The sequence below is a fragment of the Numenius arquata genome, chromosome 5, assembly GCF_964106895.1.
Source record: "Numenius arquata chromosome 5, bNumArq3.hap1.1, whole genome shotgun sequence".
NCBI lineage: Eukaryota > Metazoa > Chordata > Aves > Charadriiformes > Scolopacidae > Numenius > Numenius arquata.
Genome location: NC_133580.1, coordinates 40,118,885 through 40,142,244, shown reverse-complemented (window position 1 = coordinate 40,142,244; position 23,360 = coordinate 40,118,885). Strand labels below are relative to the sequence as shown.

The 23,360-nt window shown below is 39.9% G+C and overlaps 1 protein-coding gene across 1 annotated transcript in view; it reads right to left on the bottom strand.

Moving 5' to 3' along the window:
* Nucleotides 1-23,360, bottom strand: part of GLRB (glycine receptor beta) — a 58,265-nt gene that overhangs the window by 3,448 nt on the left and 31,457 nt on the right. The window contains exons 6-8 of the mRNA XM_074147408.1: nt 22,436-22,576; nt 16,803-16,955; nt 10,225-10,517 (exon numbers count right to left, since the gene is read on the bottom strand). Coding sequence (XP_074003509.1) covers nt 10,225-10,517; nt 16,803-16,955; nt 22,436-22,576 — 587 coding nt within the window. The remainder of the gene's footprint in view (nt 1-10,224; nt 10,518-16,802; nt 16,956-22,435; nt 22,577-23,360) is intronic.

Genomic DNA, 23,360 nt, shown 5'->3' with positions numbered 1-23,360 from the left:
GAAGTTTTTTGGTGGAAAAAAAAAAAAAAAAGCATTCCTACATTTGCTTCCTTGGAATTTATAAAGTTTATATTTTAGGCAAAACAAATCTCTAGGAGGACCCCCACACACACTCTTCAGGGAGCTTGAGGAGACTACTTGCAAGGTACTCTGCTTTGTGGCTTGAGTAAATCTCTCCCAAAGTTTCATTTCAATTGGTCTATACAGTAAAGCAAGGGAAAGCAAAAGATAAAAAAAGAAAGCAGGTTATGAAACAACTGCATTATTAATAATGCCATTTGTTCACATATATAAACTGAGAGTTAGTTGGAAAAAATACTGCTTCACAAATGAGGTTATATACATGGGCAACTGACATGAACATAAGTTTCACTAGGGCTTCCTGGAGTCACAGGTACACTAAAACTTGGTTCTTCCAAAAGCTGCCTATCCCTCCTTCCCAGTAGCCTGTCTCTCCTCCACAAAGTCTTCTGATATTTTACTCTCAGCACTCTCCACCTCTGAGTTTTCTGCAGTCTTAGGCTGATGATTCAGGATATTTGCATCAGCACATTTTGTAGTTAAAATAATAATAGTGAAATGCAGTACCAGAGTTACTTATAGATTAATAAAAAACATTCTGGAGAACATTATTAGCTTCTCTATGACAACTGTCAAGGTATCCTGGATGAAAAGAGCTGTGGCAGTTGGGGAGACCTAAACTTTGACTTGGGCTTTTACTCCCCACTACTGACAAGGTTGATTCTGGTGTGAGGTGGAAGAGAAGAACAGCGCTATTCCCTCAGCAAAGAGAGGATACACTTCCCCAGATTTTCAGACTTATACTTGTCAGGAAAACAGTATATTTTGAAACAAATGCACTAAAACTGAGGTGCAGGTTACACAACAAAATCAAGATAACAGGTTATAAAAAAGAAAAACAAGATATGTGTTCCATGATGGTAAGGCAAAAATATACATACAAATTTCCTGCAACTGTTTCGCAGTCATCAAAGAGCTGACAGCCTGGGACGGTGTTCAATATTGGAGTAGCAGGGGCAAACTGTCTAGTAAGGTGGTGACCGAGACATGTATGAACACGATTATGTGACCCTGGGTGACATGGGGGCTGTCAATGATCCAAGAGGTTCCTTCCAGTTGGATCATACCCAATGATATGGGTAATAAAGATAGAAAGCAGACCCTTGTGCAATGAAAGGGTAACTTGCAGGACCAGGGTGCATGTTAACTGAAGAGTCACAGGAATATTATATTTTTTTCCATGGTCAAAACTGTTAAGATTTAGTAAGACCATTACAAGAAATAGAATCATGTATTAAATTATAAGCTTCCATTTGGATTTGCAAATTTGTAGTCCTTTCCTCATACTACTAGCGATATATTGCAAAACTCAGTGACACTAATTGTAGCCTAAGCACTCTCATTTACAATACAGAATATTCCTGTTTGAACTGTGGTATCTAGAGAGTGCTTCTCTAAAGGCTGTTACAAGTCAGTTCTCGTTCACTCATGGGACAGAGAACTGGGGAAATGGCTTCTAGGTCACCTCTGCCTTATGAGCAGAGGGCTGTTCACAGCATGTTCACACACAGCTCTGCTTAGTTTAGTGACAGCTGGAGTGCTGCTTTATCAGGGTGACACAATTTCCCTTGTAAGAGCAACCTGGCCCAAATTTTTCTTTAGTAAGTATATGTTACTTTTAAAAGTAATTTCTTTCATTTCCCTAGCTTTACAAATCTAATGTGCTTCTACATTCAGTTGCTGGTTAGACATATTTTTAAATTTCTTCTCATATATCTCTTCAACTCTTGAATATTTCTGTTGTTTTAATCTAAATTCGCTTCAGTTGACCTACAGCTTTCCCTAAACATATATTAAAAGTAGTTTATCTGTTTTATCCTGTCTTGGTTTGTGCCAGAAGCATAATGATATTCCTGACACTTACCAGAGGCTACAGGAACCATTTCTGTGGAAAATGATACCGCGGGACTTTGATTTTAGAGTACTACAATGAAGACTTGTAAAAAAAGTAAAACACTGTTAAATGTTATACCCTTTTGACTTCATCCTGACACAGAACTTGTCCCTGGAAAATATTTGATATCTTTTGCCTTATTCTTCCCGGGCATCATGACCTGTGGACCAGACCCCATCCTACAGGATGCTTCTGCTAGATCTATGGCTTTGCCCTTGCAGGAGATGGGGAGCAGCTGGTGGGGAAGGGAAGGCTGCTGGAATAGCACAGGGCCTCCCCACATCCCCAGTGGAGCCAGGCAGCTGCTCCCTGTCCATGGAGGCAGAGGCAGTGAGTAGGGCATGAGAAGGTGACATGGCTCTGGGGGCTTGGCCCAAAACACAGACCTAGTTCCTGTTTCTCCCAGGACTGGGCCACCTTGTCTAGGTTTGGTACATTGGATAGGATGCCTGCCTTTTGATGAACAGCTCAGAAATACCTAAAAATATCTCCTAGAAGCCAGAAGGCCCCTCGCGATCTCACCTTTTACAAAACTGAGGCTGACTGGTTCTCCCTGCCAAGTTCAGCACCTGCTGCTGCCACTGCTCCAGAGCTGCAGCATGTGTGCTACTGCAGCGGGGCCATACCTGGCACAGAAAGTCTTTGTTTGCAGAGTTAGGGCAATAATGTGATAAGAAAATGGGGAAAGAGAAGAAGAAAGAAGTGCTACCTGTGCATACAGACTGACAGGGAGGGGGAACTAACTCCCCATAGCTGCGTCTGCCACTTCTGGTGTTCTTCATCACTCTCCAGATTTATTGCCCAAACTAGTTACACCAGATTTTCCTTTAAAAACATCCAGGATGGAGAGTTTTTTCCATGACCTTCTTCCCCACAAACATATGTACCTTATTTCTAACTTGAGTTTATTTGGCTTCAATTTTCAGTCATGAGGCATGACTATAGTTAGTCTGATTAACTGCAGGTACTTACAGATGGTAACAAATCTAACCTTGATTTTGCATAATTCATATGACGTAACCAGGCCGACATCTGAAGCCAAGTCAAATGTTCTTCAGAGTTTCTAACCTCCACATCATTACCTCTGTCAACCTAATTGATAACCTTTTAAAAAATTATATTCAGTTTGATTAAATCAATAAACACACAGATCAGCTTTAATTTCACTGACCCATTTAAATTTATTAGCTAACATGGGGCTGAATTATGAATAATATTAGTGATAATTAATACTTATGAATAATAATTATTAGTCAGCCCCCTGATAGCTATGCAATATTTTCCACTGATTGATGTCAGGCTTATAATTATTCATGTTATGCCACTTAGCCTTTAAAAGTACTGGCACAAAGTTAGCTTCTTGCTGTCTTTTGGAACTCCCCCCAGTTTTAAAGGATTTATTAAAAAATCAACATTAATGTTCCACAGCACTCATGGACCAGCTCTTTAAAAAATCCTAGATGCAACTTAAGCTGAAATCTCAATTGAAAAATGTCTAACAGCTACTGTTCAACATCCTCATTAGCTACTGTCAACGAAAGCTATTTCATCCTCTGAATACTAGCTTTTCCTCAAACACAGAGCAGATTATTTGTTTGATACTTGTCTTTTCTGCTAATTCTTGATACTTACAGCATCTCTATATGGTATTGGACCAATACTCTTGTCACTGGTTTTTGTATTCTTGCTATACATGCAAAGTAACTTCCTACTGCCCTCAGTTATGCTAACCATATATCCCTTTTGTTACCTACACCCATTATCTACATTTATTTTCTGGATTTCAACTTACATTAATTGCTATCAACTTTTCCATTTGCCAGTGAGAAGAAAAGAGAAATGCTTGAAGTTGAGTTAGTTTTCAGTCTTTGGGAAGTTTGTTTTCAATTGTGCTGTTTGTTGGGGTTTTTTAAATTAGTATAGCTTCCCTTCTGGTCTGTAGCTGTTTTGAACATTGTTAGGTAGCTCACCAGCATCATTCATATTTTTTGTTTAAATTCTTCCACCCAGATGAGAAAAAAGAGTTTTCACATTTGTGAAATCTGTCTTTTCACAGCACCAAAAATACCAGGACTCGACTAAATTTGTTTTGTGCAAATAGAATAAAGATCCTTTTCAATTGACTGTTCATCCTGTGATCAAATCCTCTTTATCCATCAGGATGAAGTGTAATATAAAATACCATCATTTTGGATTCAAGATTTTTTGAGAGCAGAAAGGTATTGTTCATGATTTCTAGCAAAGCTTCGAACGTCCTATAGCACTGGCAGTCTCTCCAGCTCAGCATGCTTCCCTCGGGCTGAAGTGCCTCCCAACTGTAGTGCAGCATTCTCTGCCCTATACAGCCCCTCTTCTCTGCTATAAAATCACCTCTTCTGTTGCACCCAACCTCCTTTTGGCACGCAGACCTGTCACAAGTGCTGTCAGTTGTGTAAAAGTCTTCCATACAAGATGAAGGAGGTCTTTTCTAACAAACTCTCATTAATCTCTCTTGTACTTGTTTTGTGCTCTTCTCTTGCTCTTGCCATAATGATAGATGTAGATCATCAATAAAGTAATGAATGTTTAGCATTAGTGTGTATTCAGACTGAGTATATTTTCTGGTGCATCTCAGCAGGAATTTGCTGTCACACTCCAAATATTCCTTCCTTACAGCACAAAAAATATTTATTCATAAAATATCACAGAATCACAGCATAGCTGAGGTTGGCAGGGACCTCTGGAGATCATCTAGTCCAACCCACTGCTCAAAGCAGATTGCTCGGGGCCTTTTTACAGTCATGTTCTGAATTATCTCCAAGGATGGATACATAAGTCACTAGAGCAGAAAGTACCTACTCTGTACCTGAAATGCTGTCAGGAACTATTAAAATATGCTGCAGCCTGTGGTTTTGTGAACAAGGTAAAACGTAAATTGGGTTTCTGGTGGTTCTGCAAGAAAAATCTGAGTCTGGAGTGCCACTTGAGGGGAAAAGACAATATGGGAAGATCAGGTCACCACAGGTCACCAGCAGTAGTCAGGTATATTATAAATCAGTAGAGATGAACATAACTTGTATCAGGTTTCAGAGCCCAGATGTAGCTCTGACAAGATAAGGCAAGCAATAGCACTACCATTTTTTTAAAATAACTGGGTTTAGAGCTATTAACACCACTTGCATAGCACTATTCATCATCCGCCAGAGCCATTCATTTAGCAAATGTTCTCTCTAGTCATCAGCACATTATCTGTGGGGGACAGCTTCTATAAATGGGCTTGGTGAAAATGTGACTTTTCAAATCGAGGGGTGTTGTTATAGTTAATAATGCAATCTCTCTCTGTAATCACACCACCAATGAAAGCAAAAAGAAACTGATTCATCTTCAAAACGTTTCTCTTTTTGCTTGTTTTTCTCACTGTATGATGTTGCATTGCTAGGAAACACACGCAAACTCCTACTGAGGATTCCCAATAAAAAGCCACTGCCAGCAGTTACCACCAGGTTGCATAATTTTCTCCTCTGCTTAGAACAGCATCTACTTGCAGTTGCTATGAGCTAAGGGAGCCAAACTGTATTTTCCCATGGCTTCTTGCCTGTAAATGCATAGCCATTGCCACTCCTACAACAGATCATAAGTGCTTATGTTAAATTTTCTTTTTTTTCTACTGATTCCGGGTGATCTTGCCAGATGAACCACTTGACTTTAATCAGACAGTCATATTGATAAACCTCTGGGCTTAAAACGGCATTGACATTTCAAGGGTTTTTGTTGGAGGGGGCATGAGTCATAAAACATGTACTCAGGGGTCTGGTGTATGCTGGCAACATACAGCTTTTACGTCAGGCAGTACCCAGGATTTGGTGGAGAGGAGAAGTAGCTATGCATCCACGGAAGCCTTTCTCCATCTTTGGGTGACTGCCACATTGTTTTCATCCTGCCATCTTTGCTGTTGCTGTTCACAGAATCAGAGAATCATAGAATCACCGAATCACCGAATCACTAAATGATATGGGTTTGGAAGGGACCTCTGGAGATCATCTAGTCCAAAAATGTCTTCTGCTGAAAACCTCATGAAGTTCAACCAGGTTAAGTGCAAGGTCCTGCACATGGATTGCGGCAATCCCAAGCACAAATATAGGTTGGGAGGAGAATGGATTGAGAGCAGCCCTGAGGAGAAGGACTTGGGGTTGATGGTGGATGAGAAGCTCAACATGAGCCAGAAATGTATGCTTGCAGCCAGAAGGCCAACCACATCCTGGGCTGCATCAAAAGAAACATGGCCAGAAAGTTGAGGGAGGTGATTCTACCCCTCTACTCCACTCTTCTGAGACTCCACCTGGAGTACTGCATCCAGCTTTGGAGTCCTCAGACCTGTTGGAGCGGGTCCAGAAGAGGGACACAAAGATGATCAGAGGTCTGGAGCACCTCTCTTAGGAGGACAGGCTGAGAGAGTTGGGGTTATTCAGCCTGAAGAAGAGAAGGCTCCAGGGAGACCTTATAGTGGCCTTCCAGTACCTAAAGGGGCCTACAGGAAAGATAGGGAGGGAATCTTTATCAGGAAGTGTAGTGATGGGATGAGAGGTAACAGTTTTAAACTGAAGGAGGGTAGATTTAGATTAGTTATCAGGAAGAAATTTTTCACTATGAGGGTGGTGAGACACTGGAACAGGTTGCCCAGAGAAGCTGTGGATGTCCCATCCCTGGAAGTGTTCAAGACCAGGCTGGATGGGGCTTTGAGCAACCTGGGCTGGTGGGAGGTGTCCCTGCCCATGGCAGGGGGGTTGGAACTAGATGATACTTAAGGTCTTTTCCAACCCAAACCATTCCATTATTCTATGATTCTATGATTCTAGGTGGACCCTTACAGGTTCTGTTACAGGGGATCTCTTCTCCTCACCTTTAATTACGAATGGCATCAAGCTTTTAATATTTAGGATATACTGAAAATTTTACCCTTTTACCCAATTTCTTGTCATAAAAAAGGAACAATAGCTGCTTGTATTTTTAAGTATGATCGCTTGTTTTTGTTATGGCTTTTTTACTAATATAAACATGCCATATCTCCAGACCAGATGCCATTTTTCTCTTTCAGAAATGGAGCAAGCAGATGAAAACAAATTGTTCCATGAGGGCTGGAACCAGGGATGTCTGACCACCCCATTTTCTGCCCTGTGGTCCGTCTGATCCTTCCCACATGTGGGACCTTCCCTTCACAGGAACCCTCCTTTACCTTACATACCAGCCTCTTCCCCGAATCTCCTGGAGCCATCACTGCTGTGACACTGCATGGCTGAAAGAGGCAGCAAGAATGCAACTTGCTGCTCAGGGAATGCTGCTAAACTGGCCTGGCATCAGGATTGGGGGTATTTTAAACTGAAATAAAGTAATTTCTCTTTTTAAACTTAATTCACCTCTAATAACTTCCAGATATTTATCAGCACCATTCATAATAAATATGCTTCATTTAAGCTGAAGAAACACTTATGAATGCAATTATCCATGCTCTCTGTTTTTTCCCACTTGGATTTTTCTGCTTCCAGGTCTTTCCTGTTGGCTTTACCTTTGAGTCCCATCTGGTCTATCCACTGTTTCAAGACTATGGTGAGATTTCCAGCCACACCCTCACTCAGTTTTGCCTTAGCATCACCTCCTATGTGGAAAGATAACACCCTCAAGCATTCCTATGGGATGCACACTCGTTTCAGGGATGCAGTTCTAAGTTGTCCTATTCTCCTAAAGCTATGTCTTTCCAAACATTTAGCACAGTATTTGCTTTCTCCTCACACACAATCCTACACAACCCTGATGAGAAACAGCTCCTGAAGTTCTGGGACAACACTCTGGCCTCTTTTTGTTTCATATTCTTTATGCCTTTCAACATACATTTTTTTTCCATTACCTGTTTCTTTAATGTTTCCCTCCCTCATATATTTGCCATATGACAAATGCATTCCCTACTTGATCATTACTAGGTCTGTATGGGAACAATCCAAATTTTGTGAAGCAGGTCTAGTTTTGGATTAGGAGTCAGAGCTACTGAAAGATTTAGATCTGTTCTGATTCAGGAGTTTAGTACAGGCTTCTCCAGGGCTGAGAACTTTCAAAGTACTCCTATGTGGTAGCTGGTTCTGAGAGGGAGTTTTCAGCTAGACAGATTTATAGCATTCAAATATATAAAATCTAGCATCACTGTCCTGCCACATCCTCATGTCAAATGATTCATCGGTCTGGGACCTTTTTCTATCTCAGCCTGGTGATCTTCACAGAAATTACCAGCCCAGAACACCCTTCGTCAGGTAGGCTATATTTCAAAGCAGGTGGCTGAATACAAGCAGGATCACTAGCCATGAGGCGAGGAGACCACTCAGCCACATAACTGGCTTTTACAGCAATGAATACGTATTTCCAATACGTCTTGGTAAACAAAGGTTTTGTAACTCACTGTATAAAGATCATTAGAAGCTACGCATGCCCAGGACTCCATATAAATCCAACAGATGATTGTTGCAGAGATTATAGATACTGGAATGTTAAAGGTCTCTGATAACAAATTGGGAAGACCCTGAAAAGTGCAGGTCAAACATGAGATGCTGGAGCTGACTTTGCAAGATCTTGGAGGGAAGAGGGAGGTCTGAATCCTAAAAAATTTCAGACTACTGTTAGACACCATTCATGGGGAACGTTGCCTAATTTTTTTGGACAATGACTCCCCTTCCTCTGAGTCTTAAAATGCACTGTACACCCAAACTTGTCTTCTTGAAGAAAAAATATATTAAAAGATGCAAAGATAGTACAGGTGATGAAAGTTATCATTGTATTCTCCTTATGGCTATGATGGCAAGCACGTTAAAGGGTGTCCACACTAAGGAGAGTCAGTAATTTAGCAATTTGGTCTTGTTCACGCTACTGAAAAACTGCAGGCTTTTTGTTAATCTTGTCATTGCTCAAGCTAAACACTTAAACTTGTTAAGTACTTGAAATAGGGACAAGTAGATTTTATGCTGCTCCTCTGGACTGTTGCAACTATTTTGTCACAACAAACAGCTGAATTTCAGGCCTGAAAATTGCTGAATACAAAAATACTACATTCAGTTCAGGGGAAGTAAAACTGTAGCGGCGCTATCTTTCCTTCTACTCAATTCCCACGTTGCCTGGACTTGGGGAATTATTTGAGACACAAGTCAAAGCAGACATGGGGTTGCTCTAAGCTGAGCCTGCTTGCCTGCCAAAACAGGTCCCAGGAGACTCTTCTACCAGGTGAGAACTATGGTAGTCAAGTGCACCCCTCTGCTATATCTGCAGCTCCTATGGACTGGGGGTAGTTAGTTATGGGGCAATGATAGCTTGATATTTGGACAGGGTTTCCACCTTTCTGGCATAAACTACTCCCTCCTTAAAAAAAATGTTACAGTCACATTGTACGCTACCAATATTATCATTTGGATTTGGCCTAGTAGCTTTATTTTATACATCAAAATTTCCTAGTCATTGAAAACTGTAAGACAAATTCATATTCCACATACTGTAGCATAACGTGTTTTCTTCTGTAGAATAAATGTCAATTAAATATCACTCAGGACTGAGGGCAGTAGGCCTGGGATGTCTGATAACTCTTGGAGCACAAACCGGGAGTTTTACAACACCAGGAGTTTAGCGATATGATGGAAAATGTGGACCTGAGCAAAGATGTACATCTCATCTCTATCCATATAACGAGATCTGACCGATTTACTCATAAATTTTATTCAGCCACACAAGAAATGCAGGAACTGTTTGACAGACAAACAGACCTGTCTTTTGTTTACAAATGCCAAGACTTCTGGATGCCTGGCTTCAGAAATGCTTGACATACAATGCGGTGCAGCTGTGGCCATCCCAGGGAAAGCAATGAGACGGGTGTTATTTGAGTATGCTCTCAGCAAATACTGACTGAGAGTCCTGTCCTCTGAATAGTTACAGTCTGACAGCTGCTGTTTATTATGAGAAAAATAGCAACTGTAAAGCTGCTTGCTACTTTATTTACCTGAAGGTCAGCATCAACCATGGTGCTAGGATATTAAAAGAAAAATTTTTCATTCAGTACATTTGACCCAAAATCACTAGGGACCAATTGGTCAAATGGCTAGCCATTAATTACCAGCATGTTTTTAATGTCTTGGCTACTTCTAAGATTAAGCACTATCCAAAACCATTATGACAGTATATTCCTGGAATTGTGTTAACAGAGGATAACACTGATTTTGCGTACACAGCTTCACAGCTCCTACCTGTAAAGTGCTGATGTGGACGGGAGTCCCTGTGCCATTCACAGTGTTCTTCTTGGCAGCATTTCCGCCCTTCCCTTCCGCTTGCTCTGCCTTGGCAATCTTTGCTTTTTCGGCTTCAATTCTCTTTGGATTGTTTAGCATTACCTGAACCACCGCATACTCCACCAGGGACGCAAAGCCAAAGAGAAGGCAAACAATCAGCCAGACATCTAAGGCCTTCACATAAGACACTTTGGGAAGTTCAGCGGCAAGAGTGGTACATTCAGACGCCAAGCTGAGCACTGAGAAGATACCTACGAGAAGGAAAACAATATATTGATTAAAGAAAACTTACCCTTATTGACACTAGCTGTGCTTTTCCTCTGAAACAGACAGTACTGAATGATGTCTTGTGACAGTGAATGGGACTTCACAATGTGGCCGGTGCAGCAGGTATACAGGTGTGCATGCCTTCAGTTAACGAACAAGTTAAACTGAATACTTAGGTGGGATATTGCAGTTAATGATGAATTATTAATAATGAATAGCTTCATTTTATAAACAGAGAAACAAAACAAGTGAGGCTAAACTGGTTGCTGTGGTATTCCTGCCCCATTACACATCACACAGTCGGGAAATGGGCTTTCCAAAGACTTATCTTACAATGTGCATCTAAATCTGGGAAGATGGAAGAGAAATACATGATATTTAAACCAAAAGACTCCAAGTCCTTTAAATTAGACTACTGTTGTCCTAGAAATCTGAACTGTGCCACAGCAGGAGCAATTCTCTGAATGACCTGTCCACAAGTGTGATACGCAAACCTTAGGTGAAAGGGAATTTTTGCTGAAGAGCAAAGCTCTACCAGCATGTTAGAAAGTCTGTGTTCCTGACTCACTGTGAAGATGAAAACACTGAGGTGACTGAAGGTCTATGATCATTCCCTATTCGAGCTTCCAGAATCTAAAGAAAGCTTGCTAGATAAAGGCCATTTCAGGAAGCTCTTGTTCTGAAAAAAAGCCCCCATATCTGCAAAGGCTGTTGAAAGGTCACACTCATCATCAAACTGGGTTTCAACAAGCATTTCTCCTAACAAGGCTTCCAAATGTCATCATCAACACAGGGCTCACATCACAAGACACAAAATACAAGCCTGATCTCAAAGATTTCTCACAGGCTCCTACGAAACAGAATTTGTAGCATGAACAGCTACATTTGCAAAAAGCTAACTTTAGAAATGGCTGTCGTGGGGAAAACTTACTTCAACCTCCCAGTTCATAATGTTCCAACTTGGTTTTGTGAAAGCTAATGATAGAAATCTTTAGTTATGAGTGTGCAGCTTCATGAAATGTAATCGATGTCTATAGAAAGTGTTTGCCAAAAAGGAGATACTCAGTTAGTCTTAACTACGTTTCTTAGCTTGGTCACACGTGGTATCCAAAGCATGAAAAATTTTGTAATTCATAGAGTGCTCATTTTCTTCAGATCCATTTTAAGTAACTGCCAATGTGAAAATATTAATAAAACTGAAAGTATCTGTATTGGCCTATGAAAGTATTCAATTCTAGTTGATCATAAATAACACATCATTTCTGCTACTGTTCCCATTTGGATTTTAATAAGATTGATATGATGCTTTATTTGGTATTAATCTCAAATAGGCTATTTACTAGCTGCTAAAACACTGAAGAGAAAGTATAAAGAAATTATTACAGTCATATTATTTTAAAATACAAATTTTTCTGATGTTTTATTTAGAAATGTGTAATACCAACGTATCATTGCAAAGCTGTTTTTTTTTTTGTCCATTGGGACAATACAGATTGTGCTATTTCAGATCAGAATGACATGGCAAACACTGAACAGACAATCCTCAGTGTTCACTCCGGCTTATTTTCCACCTACTGTATCTGAAGCACTCAAGTACAAACATTCCCATAAGGACAGAAAGCGAGCATAGAATAGTGCCCTTTTAAAAGAAATTACTTTCACTGACCAGCAGCAGCTGTCTGGGGGTGAACACTAATTATGGATCATAAGGAACTGCACTAAAAAGTACAAATAAGGCTGTACTGCCTTAACGTATACAGAAGACATCTGCCTGTGCCCAGCTTGCTTTTTGTTCTCTGACAGTGTACTGTATCAAGTACCATTCATGTCTATGCTAGACTTCTGAATGGCAGCCTCTACACTTACCCTGAATAACCAAATTAGCCAATGATATGGACTGGCTCAACATCTTGGATATTCTATTTTTTTCCTACCAGCCTTAAAAGTGTTTACTATATTAATATGTAAACATTATTATCATGCCTGGTGCTGGCAACATTTGTGCAACCACTTTATAGAGCTTAAAATACTGGATCTTACAATCTCGGGTTTAATTCTACAAAACCAACTTACTTACAAATTCTACTAGCTGAAAAGATTTTAGTGGAGCTTTCATCAATTTGTTCAGTAGAGCAATTGAGGTCATGGTGACCTGCAGCTAATTTCCATTCTTCTAGTTTCCTAGGATTAAAAGTTCATTCTCAGAGTCTGGGAAACTTCTAGGTTTTCAAGGTAAAAATCAAGTGAGATAGAAGCTTCCAGGTCAGAGCTGGCAGGGCCTTGGAGACCCTAATACCAAAAGTGTAGGTTGCACCTTTGGCAGCAGCGGCACTAGATACCTAACTAACACAGTCCAAAGCTCAAGGCTCAAAGGTGAGCAAGGAAAATGAAGAAATAAAGTGCAAGATTACTTATTAAAAAAAAAGGAAACAAAAAGATCCCTCTTTTCCTCTCAGGGAGCACTAAAGAGAAGGGACAGAGCTCCTTCCTCCACACTTGCAAAGTAAAGGGCAAGTTGGCTTTTCTAGGAAATAACTCTGCATTTTTACCCCTAGTGTGGCACCCTTCTTGATGGCAAAGTTTAGCTTACCAGTTAGGTTAGTAAGCTCCCAGCCTAAACCATGATTGTATAGAGCTATTATTTTAAAAATAATACCTAAGGTTACACGTGGATAATATCTGAAAGTGCCAGTCCAGCAAAGCACTTTAGCACATGCTGCCAGATAAGTAAATCTCCCTTTTTTGAATCCATCAGACTTACCGGTCTCAGCACTATCTCCTGGCAGTGAATTCCACAGGTTAATTATGTGCTGCATAAAATAGTATTTTCTGGTTTACATTACTGCTTTAAAAATGTCTGCTGCCTTCTCACTAATGTTATTGAAAAAGGTAATATTCTGTCTTGCTTTCCCTATAATTTGATATCTCTAATACATTCTCTTCCCTCATTAAACTTTCTAAACTAAAGGACATAATCATGCCACTCCTTCATACTAAAGTTTTATCATATATCTTTATGCCTTTCCTTTGAGACCCTACACTTCTTACCATTTTATAAAATGAAATGACTAGAACTACGGCAGCTCTGAGGACAGGAGTGAGGGGGGGCATGCCTGGTTGCAGACCTAGCTGTCCTTTGTGTGTGGGGAATATATCAGTGATCACTATTCCAAGCTTTTAGTTACCCTGTTGTACCCCTGCCTGCCCTCTGGACTGATGCTCCACGCTGTCAGGCTGCTGTGGGTGGATGGAAGTCCAATGTCGCTTGGATCCCTACAGCTCCAGGGAAGATCTTACTCCCTGTGGGGATCACACGGCAGTGGAGGAAAGAAAGGATTTTTTTAAACAGATGCTGGCACACTTTCCACTTGTAAAGAACTAGAGTGTCCTCTATCGGGCTCATTTAAAGGCAAAACGCCAGCATCTAATTAGACAGAAGCATTCATTGACACCAGCCTTCAGGTCACTTAGCCACAGCTGTCGAGATGCCAGTACTTTTTGGACTTCCCTACCACCAGATGATCTAGCTGGGTGAAATGATAAGGATATAAATAGGGTTTGCAATTTATTTAAATCCTACATGGACACAGGATTTTTCTTCAAACAAGCATACAACCTTTTCCCGGAACATCAATCAGTCTACAAAAACATATTCTGCTTACTGGCTTGCAAAGTGTCTTGTATTCCTAAATCACCTGGAAACTTCTGAGATGCCTTTCCAGGGGGAACAGTAGCCCACTATACTTAATGCTAGGGATAACTGCATTAAGATATTCATAAGTAAATCCGAAGTAGCTTCTCATTCGATGAGATCTGTATCTAGCCATTGAGAGTGTAGCAGCCATTGGTAGCACCTCCTTGGGATTAGGTACCATTCACTCCACACACAGTTGTTAATGTTGCTAAATTTCAAGGTCAACTATCTTCAAGCTAGATGGGTTAGTTTGTTGCCCTCGTGCAAACTGGAGAAACATAATTTTTACCCCAGTAAAAGTGTTAACAACCTGCATTACTAAATACTGACTCATGACTAAAGGACGGTCAGATTTACAGTATTTTTCCTTCTCTGGGGATTCAGGAAAAGTCACATAACCACGCCAATGGTTAGTTATCTTTGAAAATGCATTATTTCAGAAATGTTAATACGTAAAAGGAGCCAATAAACATTTACAATAAATGAAACAAATAAACAATAAATAAGCATGCATGTTTAGTCACAAAGACATCCATGTTACATAAATGAGCACTATGCCTCTTATAAATATAATACATAATTAATAAGCTTCTCTGGTTGGCTATTTGAAGTGCAGGATTATAAAAGTGGAAATACAGCTCAGGTTTTGATCATATTGGAGCTCAATATGTGAAAAATATTTCCAGTTCTTTTTCCTATCTTTTTAATTTAATGCATGCTACATTTTCCCCACGCTTTTTTTCTTAAAATATCTTCTGTTTCACATTATGGAATGCATCCTTGCTACTTTTCAAGGTAACAGGTTATATTTGTTACTTGCTATCAAACTAATGCAGATTGTGACTCCTCCAGAAGTAACTATTAATATTTTTAAAGGTCAAAAGAAAAAAAAAATGATTTGTATTCTGAAATAGACCTCTAAAAAAAAGGTATAATAAATATAATGATATAGTGGCTTTGTTACACTTAGTTAGAGCAAGGTAGCCAGCTGTGGCTCACATGCCAAAAGTAGCACTCCAGTCATGGTTCTCCAGATTTTAGAGTAGAATAGACTATTTTTAGTTGGAAGTGACCTACAATGATCGTTTAGTCCAACTGCCTGACCAATTCAGGGCTGACCATGTCCTACACTGCCCTATCACTGAATTCTAGGGAGAAAAGATCAGCATGTCCCTCCCCCCTTCGCTGTAGAGAGCAATCACGTCACCCCTCAGCCTTCTTTTCTCCGAGCTAGACAAGCCCAAAGTCCTTAGCTGCTCCTCACAGGGCATTCCTTCCAGCCCTTTCACCAGCTTTGTTGCCCTTCTCTGAAGGATTCAAGGACCTGAGCACCCTTCTTAAATTGTGGGGGGTTTGTGGCTCTTAGGTTTTTTTGGCCTGTTGCATCACTGGAGGCAGAAGAGGCATGGTTGGTGACCTGACATGGAAGCAACGGGGCTCAGCCCAGGGGATAAGTGGATGCTTTTCCACCTAGTAAAACTTGGGACCATTCCTGCTCCAGCTGGCTCAACACAGGGATTTCAGGTACACACTGCTGCAAGACTGCAGATCATTGACACAGATTGGTAAGGTGATGTGGCAGCTCCTGACTCCAAGTGTCTCCAGTGCTTCTCAACACATGTTCATGCATGTGTGGCTGCACAGGAGTCATGCCCTGTGGGTGTGTGGAGGTTCAAGGGTGGCTGAGAGGTTTCTGAGGAAGGCAGGTGGCTGGAGGGGTTCTGCAACTGCACCCCTGGGGTCTTGAAAACTGTTGCACCGAATCTCCTGGGACATGGGAAAAATTTGGAAAGTATGGACTTGGGGAGGTGGGAGAGCCAGGGAAAAGGGGAGTACAGGGAGGCCAGAGCATTGGGAAGGAGAGGTCATGACATAGGGAAGGGAATCCAAATAGGAGAAGTGTCAGGATGCAAGAGCCTGGCTCTGCATTTTATTGAGCTCTTGGGGTCAGCAGGTTTGGCCACCCCAGAGCTGAAGTCCCATGTACAATCCAATTAGTCAAGATAATATTGTTTTGATTAACTCTGTGTCCTACTATTTCATAATAAATGAAGGGCCTGCCTACTGCGTTGTGCTGAGCAGCATGAACGCATGAGCCTGAAGTACTCTCATGAACTGCGTCTCTAATGAAATAAAACCAATCAGGTAACAAGGATCCTAATTGTCTTCCTCCAGACCTCATTCTGTTTCTATTAATCTTCAGAAAAACTGCTCCAAGAGGTAGCTTTTTAAAGCCTTACTCATCATCCTGCTTTATTACTGAGTATTCAAAATTTCAAATTCCTATAAACTGCATATTGCCACGGAGTCTGCAGCATCACCCATACAGATTTTTCTGGGTTGAGAAGAGCAGAGACAGTGTGCTTATCACACAAACACTGGAACCATTATCAAGCAAAGTCTTAATGTGGAGGTGGATTTTACAGGGCTAGGAATGACGAGGTTTCAGTGAAAATGATGAGTGGATAATGGAAGTGAAGTTGCTTTCAGTGGCCAGTGTCATGTTGTCAAAGCAACTGAGAATGGCTCAATGGCATTAGTGTGGATTGTGACGGCATGTGTAAATGCAGGTTACCCAGTGGGACTCTTGCAGCACTTGCATCAGGATTGATCCAAAATGACAGCCAGGATAGAACAACAATTAGCAGTGTAGGAGCATAAACACCCATCATGTAAAATCCAACTTGTCTTCTTAAAGTGAAGATTACTTCTACACAAGTGTAATAACCTTTAAAGAAATAAATGCATTAATGTTTAAATGTGTTTTGCAGGTCAACCTCTTCAGATCTGTGTCTTCCAGGCCTTTTTCTGTTTAAGAGCAAAAGTTCAATGACCTAATTTTCTTTATAAAGGCAAAGAGTTCAATTTGAAAAAAAAAATATGTCCAAAACAGTTCTATATAACCACCAAGTGTGGTCAGGCATGTGGTACTCTCTGTGCTCTACAAGGCACAGCACATCAGTAACAGGCAGTTAAAGTGACTCTCATCTTGATGTTGGCTGCAAGATGCAGTCCAGACAAAACCAATGGGGTCTAGCAGTCATACTAGCTTAAGTTCATCTGAAAATCCTGCTCAGCATTAATTTGTGCAAAAGATGGAATTAAGAAATATTAGTGTAGAAAGTTTAGAATGGAAACAGGCAACCTGAATGTGACTCTAAGCAGAGATTCCCCCAGTACTGCGAGCTGGCACAGTTGACTTCTAAAATCACTACAGACTTTTAAAAAAAAGGTTCTAAAAACATTGTAAATTTTGAAAAGAAGGAATACTGCCTCAAATCTTTTAAAATGAGAATCTAAAGTACACAAAGATTTCAGAAAATATCCATTAAGATTAATTCAATAAAAAACAAAGCTACAGATACTAGAGGTTTTGCTGGAGATAACACATGGATCAGGAAGTCTGATAATCAGAAAAAAGAATCTGTTAATATTTTCACTCTATTAGCAGAACTGGCATTTTATGTTAATATTAGCACAATAGCATTGTAACAACAACTTCATATCACAAGATCCCTATGTTATATTAATACAATTTCAAAATTCAGATCAGTCTATATCTATAAATAAAATTGGCATAACGCTGATTTAGAAGATAGAATCTGTCAAAAATATATCTATTTATCTTCTATATTTTATCAAATAAGTGCTGTAGAATGGTAAGTCATCTTAAAGGTGCTGTTTGGGCATACAATAACCAAAACAACAAAACAATAAAATATTAAGGAAAAATTTCCTTGTGTAGAAGACAGTATACGGTATTTTATAGTTCATTCTATCCTCTTCAAGGATCTGTTGTCTGACAAATTTCCCCTCTATAATTTATGAATAGTTTCCAGATACTTTTAGGTTTTATTTTCAAATGAGATGACCTTCAAAATCATTATTTGTTTGCTTTATGCCAGAAATGCATTCTTTATGGCTTTGTATCGTCTTTCATCAGGTAGAGAACAGTATGTATTGCTCTCACCATCCAGCTCAAAAGGACCTATTTGGATCTATCATACCTTTTGATAAACAAAGAATAGGCAATTTGAAAATTTAAATAGTCAATTTATTGCCAGAAAAAAGTCACCCCAAATTTGTTGACCGTCTTTCTACTTAGGTAGGTATGCTAAAATGTCAGTTGATTAAATAGGCAGTAAAGATTAAATTCTTTGCAACTGGTAAGATTCTCCTACACAAGCCATAATTTTGAAAATTTGCTTGTACACGCAACACTGCCTCTTGATTACCTGACAAAATCCTTAACGGAATTAATTTTACTTGTGTGTGCAAAATCTGCTTTTATAAATACCTTCAATATAAGAATTTAATGTAAATCAAACAACTACTGATTACACCCTTTAAAATATTTCAGAGTACTAAGATATTCCATTCACATTAGTGAGTATTAATTCCAGTCGATTATGAGATTAGCATGGATGTTCTTACTTTCTAAACAAAAAGGATTGGCAAAAAAAGGATTATGAAAACTTTTTAAAATTTCATGTTGTCACGCCACCCACTCTGACAGTTCTCTAATGTTCTTTCTTCACTGTTCGAATCTCACACATACACAAAAGTTCTTCAAGGAGTTAGTCAATAGGACCCCCTGGGAAACTGCCCTCAGGGACAAGGGAGCACAACAGAGCTGGCAGATCTTTAAGCACGCTTTCCATAGAGCACAAGAGCTCTCGATCCCCAAGTGTAAGAAATCAGGAAAGGAAGGCAATAGACAGCATGGCTGAGTCGAGACCTGCTGGTCAAACTGAAGGGCAAGAAGGAAATGCACAAGCAGTGGAAGCATGGACAGGTATCCTGGGAAGAGTATAGGGATGCTGGCTGGTTGTGTAGGGATGAGGTCAGGAAGGCAAAGCATGGCTGGAGCTGAACTTGGCAAGGGATGCGAAGAATAATAAGAAGGGCTTCTACAGATATGTCAGCCAGAAAAGAAAGCGGACCCCACCTCAATGAACAAAGATAGCAAACTGGTAACAATGAACAAGGAGAAGGCTGAGGTACTCAGTAAATTTTTTGCCTCAGCCTTCACTGGCAACCTCTCTCCCTACACCTATCAAGCAAGACGGACTGAACTCCCTCCCATTGTAAGAAAAGATCAGGTTCGTGACCACCAGAGGAACCTGAACATACAGAAGTCTATGGGACCTGATGAGATGCATTCCAGAATCCTGAGGGAACTGGCTGATGCAGTTGTCAAGCCTCTCTTGATGATTTTTGAAAATTCATCGCAGTCAGGTGAGGTCCCAGGTGACTGGAAAAAAGGAAACATTGCACCCATTTTTAAAAAGGGTAGAAAGGAGGACCCTGGGAACTACTGACCTGGGAAGATCATGGAACAGATCATCCTAGAAGCTATGCTAAGGCACATGGAGAACAGGAAGGTGATCTGAGACAGCCAGCATGGCTTCACCATGGGCAAGTCCTGCCTGATCAAACTAGTGGCCTTCTGTGATGGAATGACTACATCAGTGGACAAGAGAAGAGCTATGAATGTCATCTATCTGGACTTCTGTACAGCCTTTGACATGGTCCCCCACAACATCCTGCTCTCTAAATTGAAGAGAGATGGATTTGATGGGTGGATTTTTCAGTGGATGAGGAATTGGTTGGATGGTCTCATCCAGAGGGTAATGGTAAACGGCTCTATGTCCAGATGGAGACTGGTGACAAGTGGTGTCCCTCAGGGGTCCATATGGGGATCAGATTGTTTAATATCTTCATCAGTGACACAGACAGTGGGATCAAGTGCACCCTAAGCAAGTTTGCTAACACCAAGCTGAGTGGTGTGGTTGACAGGCCTGAGGGAGAGGATGACATCCAGGGGGACCTGAACAAGCTCGAGAAGTGGGCCCATGTGAACTTCATGAGGTTCAACAAGGCCAAGTGCAAGGTCCTGCATCTGGGTCGGGGCAACCTCTGGTATCAATACAGGCTGAGGAATGAAGGGATTGAGAGCAGCCCTACAGAGAAGGACTTGGGGATACTGGTGGATGAAAAGCTGGACGTGAGCCGACAATGTGTGCTTACAGTCCAGAAGGCCAACCATATCCTGGGCTGTATCACGAGTGGCTAGCAGGTTGAGGGAGGTAATTCTCCCCTCTACTCTCTTCTGGTAGACCCCACCTGGAGTACTGTGTCCAGCTCTGGAGTCCTCAGCACAGGAAAGACATGGAGCTGTTGGAGACTGTCCAGAGGAGGACCATGAAGATGATCAGAGGGCTGGAGCACCTCTTGTATGAAGACAGGCTGAGAGAGTTGGGGTTCTTTAGCCTGGAGAAGAGAAGGCTCCAGGAAGACCTTATTGTGGCCTTTCAGTACTTAAAAGGGGCTTATAAGAGAGATGGGAACAAACATTTTAGCAGAGCCTGTTGTGATAGGACAAGAGGTAATGATTTTAAACTAGAGTTTAAACTAGAGTTTAAAAAAAAATCTACTTTCTAGAGTCTAGACAGTAGATTTAAACTAGATATAAAGAAGAAATTTTTTACACTGAGGGAGGTGAAACACTGGACCAGGTTGCCCAGAGAGATGGTATATGCCCCATCCCTGGAAACATTCCAGGTCAGGTTGGATGGGGCTCTTAGCAACCTGATCTAGTTGAAGATGTCCATAATCATTGCAGGGGGGTTGGACTAGGTGACCTTTAAAGGTCCTTTCCAATCCAAACTATTCTATGGTTCTATGAAAATGTGACCATCTTACTGAGCACTTCGCACAGTGTCATTTTAAGTTGTGGTCACAAGGTGCTGAAACATGACAGAACTCTACTAATTTTCTTTCCTGTTTAATGGTAAAGTGTACAAAATTTAGATCTTTCTTCAAGGTTCCTAAAAATGTCTGAAATATCTAAAGTTTTTTTAGATGTTTAATTTTAGATTTAGGGCAAAACCCAATATGATCGTGATAACTTCAATTAAAAGATAGCAATTTTTAGTAATCATTTCCTTTTCCCCTCAAACTGAATGTAAGTTTTCCAATACTCCCATTTGTATGAACTTTATTTCGGAATTGCAAGATCCATCCCTTTAATTTTTCACTACTTTATAGCCTATTTTTTCAGTAAATTCATTGTTTAATTAAGAATAAAATATTTTTCTCACTAAGTAAGCTTCTATCATATCCCAACTTAGATTTGAATGTAGTCACTGCCAGCTGTTGGTTGTGCTTTCCCAAATGCAGAATTTTCCTGAGGAGAGCTATTTTCATATTATTTACAAATAGTAAATCACATGAGATGCTGAATTACATAGTTAGGCTAAGAACTCACTCATTTTGCAGTTAAAAACCAAACTCCGTTTCAATTTTCATAGTCTTTTTCAAGTTAAATTCCTTAACTCTGAGATCTACTAAGGTTACTTGAGATCTCATCAGATTTGAGACTGAGCTCAGGAGCAGCTGCAAGTAACAGACCCTCAACTTCAGCTGAACAGTCAATAAGAAACTTGCAGAGGATCCTCAGAAGCCACAACCATCCTTGTGGAGTTTTAATGAAAGATTTATTCATATGATGCAAGAGCGCTCACTAAAATACACCCTGCTGACTTCTGTTGTTGTAGAAAGTCTTGCAGTTGCCACAGTAGTTTGGATATAATTATAGGCAAGAATCAACCAAGGTAGAAAAGATAAATCATTAGAAGCTAGAGTACAGAAAGCATTGGATAAATTTGTGCCCACACTCAGAAAACAATCATAGGATTGATTAAATACAGGACTGAAGATTGTAAGCAGCTTTCTATAATGATAGACTTTCTAGAACACTTAGAGAAAGGCAGAACCTACAGGGAGAAGCATTTGAAGTTACACTTTAATACTATCCACAAAAGTCAAACCAGAAAACCAAAATTATCCTACTTTGCTGCAACTGGCATAATTCTACGTGAACAACCTATCAGAAAAGTTAGGCATTTACAAGTATAAAATGGTATTGTGACTATAGAAACAAAACGGTGACAGTAAGATCGGAAGACATGTAAGAAAAACCAAGAAAAACATTTAATCTTATCTTCAACATGGATGTTTCTATATCTGAATTAGTTGGTAGTAATTGTATGTGGTAGTTACTACTATATGAAGTACTGGTTTGTTAAAAGTAATACATTTTTCCCATAGAATGTAAGATGTGAAATGGAGTATTGACCATTAACTTTAAACAGTAATTGAAGGAAGCTTAAAGTTTTTACCAAGAAAATCACTTATATTACCTACCTGTGCCTTTATAATACTTGGTACAGTTACCATATTCAATATCCTCTTTTTTAATATCAAACTGAGGCAGAGCAATTTTCTCTAGCTGTACAGGATCTCCAGACTGCCAGATAAACCGTAAGTCATCGGTTGTGTAACCAACTACAAGAACAAAATAATAATAATAATCACTTTAAAGAACCATCTCAATCAGAGCAAACTCTGCAAGAAAATCTAGTATATATGTATTGTATTTCTTTCATTCTTTTTCTTTCTATTTCCTGTTCAAATAATTAAATTAAAAAATGAAATAATCCACAACTGAATTTTTATGTAGGCGTAAATTAGGACTTGGTGGGTGGAACGTTACACTGTTAGCATTATTACACTGATTAAGAGGTGTTTATTACAGTGCTTACTGTTTAAACAAAGAAAGTAAAGCTCTGTTCGCCACAGCTTTGAAGCCTCCATATTCATTTGTACCCTACTTCAGCAAAGCATGAAAAATATACTGAACTTGAAAAATGTTGAAAAAACTTGCAAAAAAACCCCATGAAAAGTATAACAGCACTCACGAGTCCTAGTAACTTCAAAAGAATTTAACAACCCAATTATTATGATGAATCTTGGCTTTTGTGTAAAACAACCCTTATGCTTAGTTGTTCATATTAAAGGCCCTGATTCATGAAAGCATTAGTATTCAGGAAATACTTGTTGAAGAATTGAAGTGGATGCGTAGTCCTACTGAAACTGATTTAGTGCCTCCATGATCTCCTGAGTACGGACAGGCTTCAGCACACATCTGAGTGTCTAAATTATGAGATATACACCGCCACCAAATGAGAGGCAGTGAAAGTTAGGCTCACAATATTCAAGTATAAAGCAGTATTGATTAAATATGCATAATCATAATCATGATTTTACATGCCATTTTTCTGCTACCTTC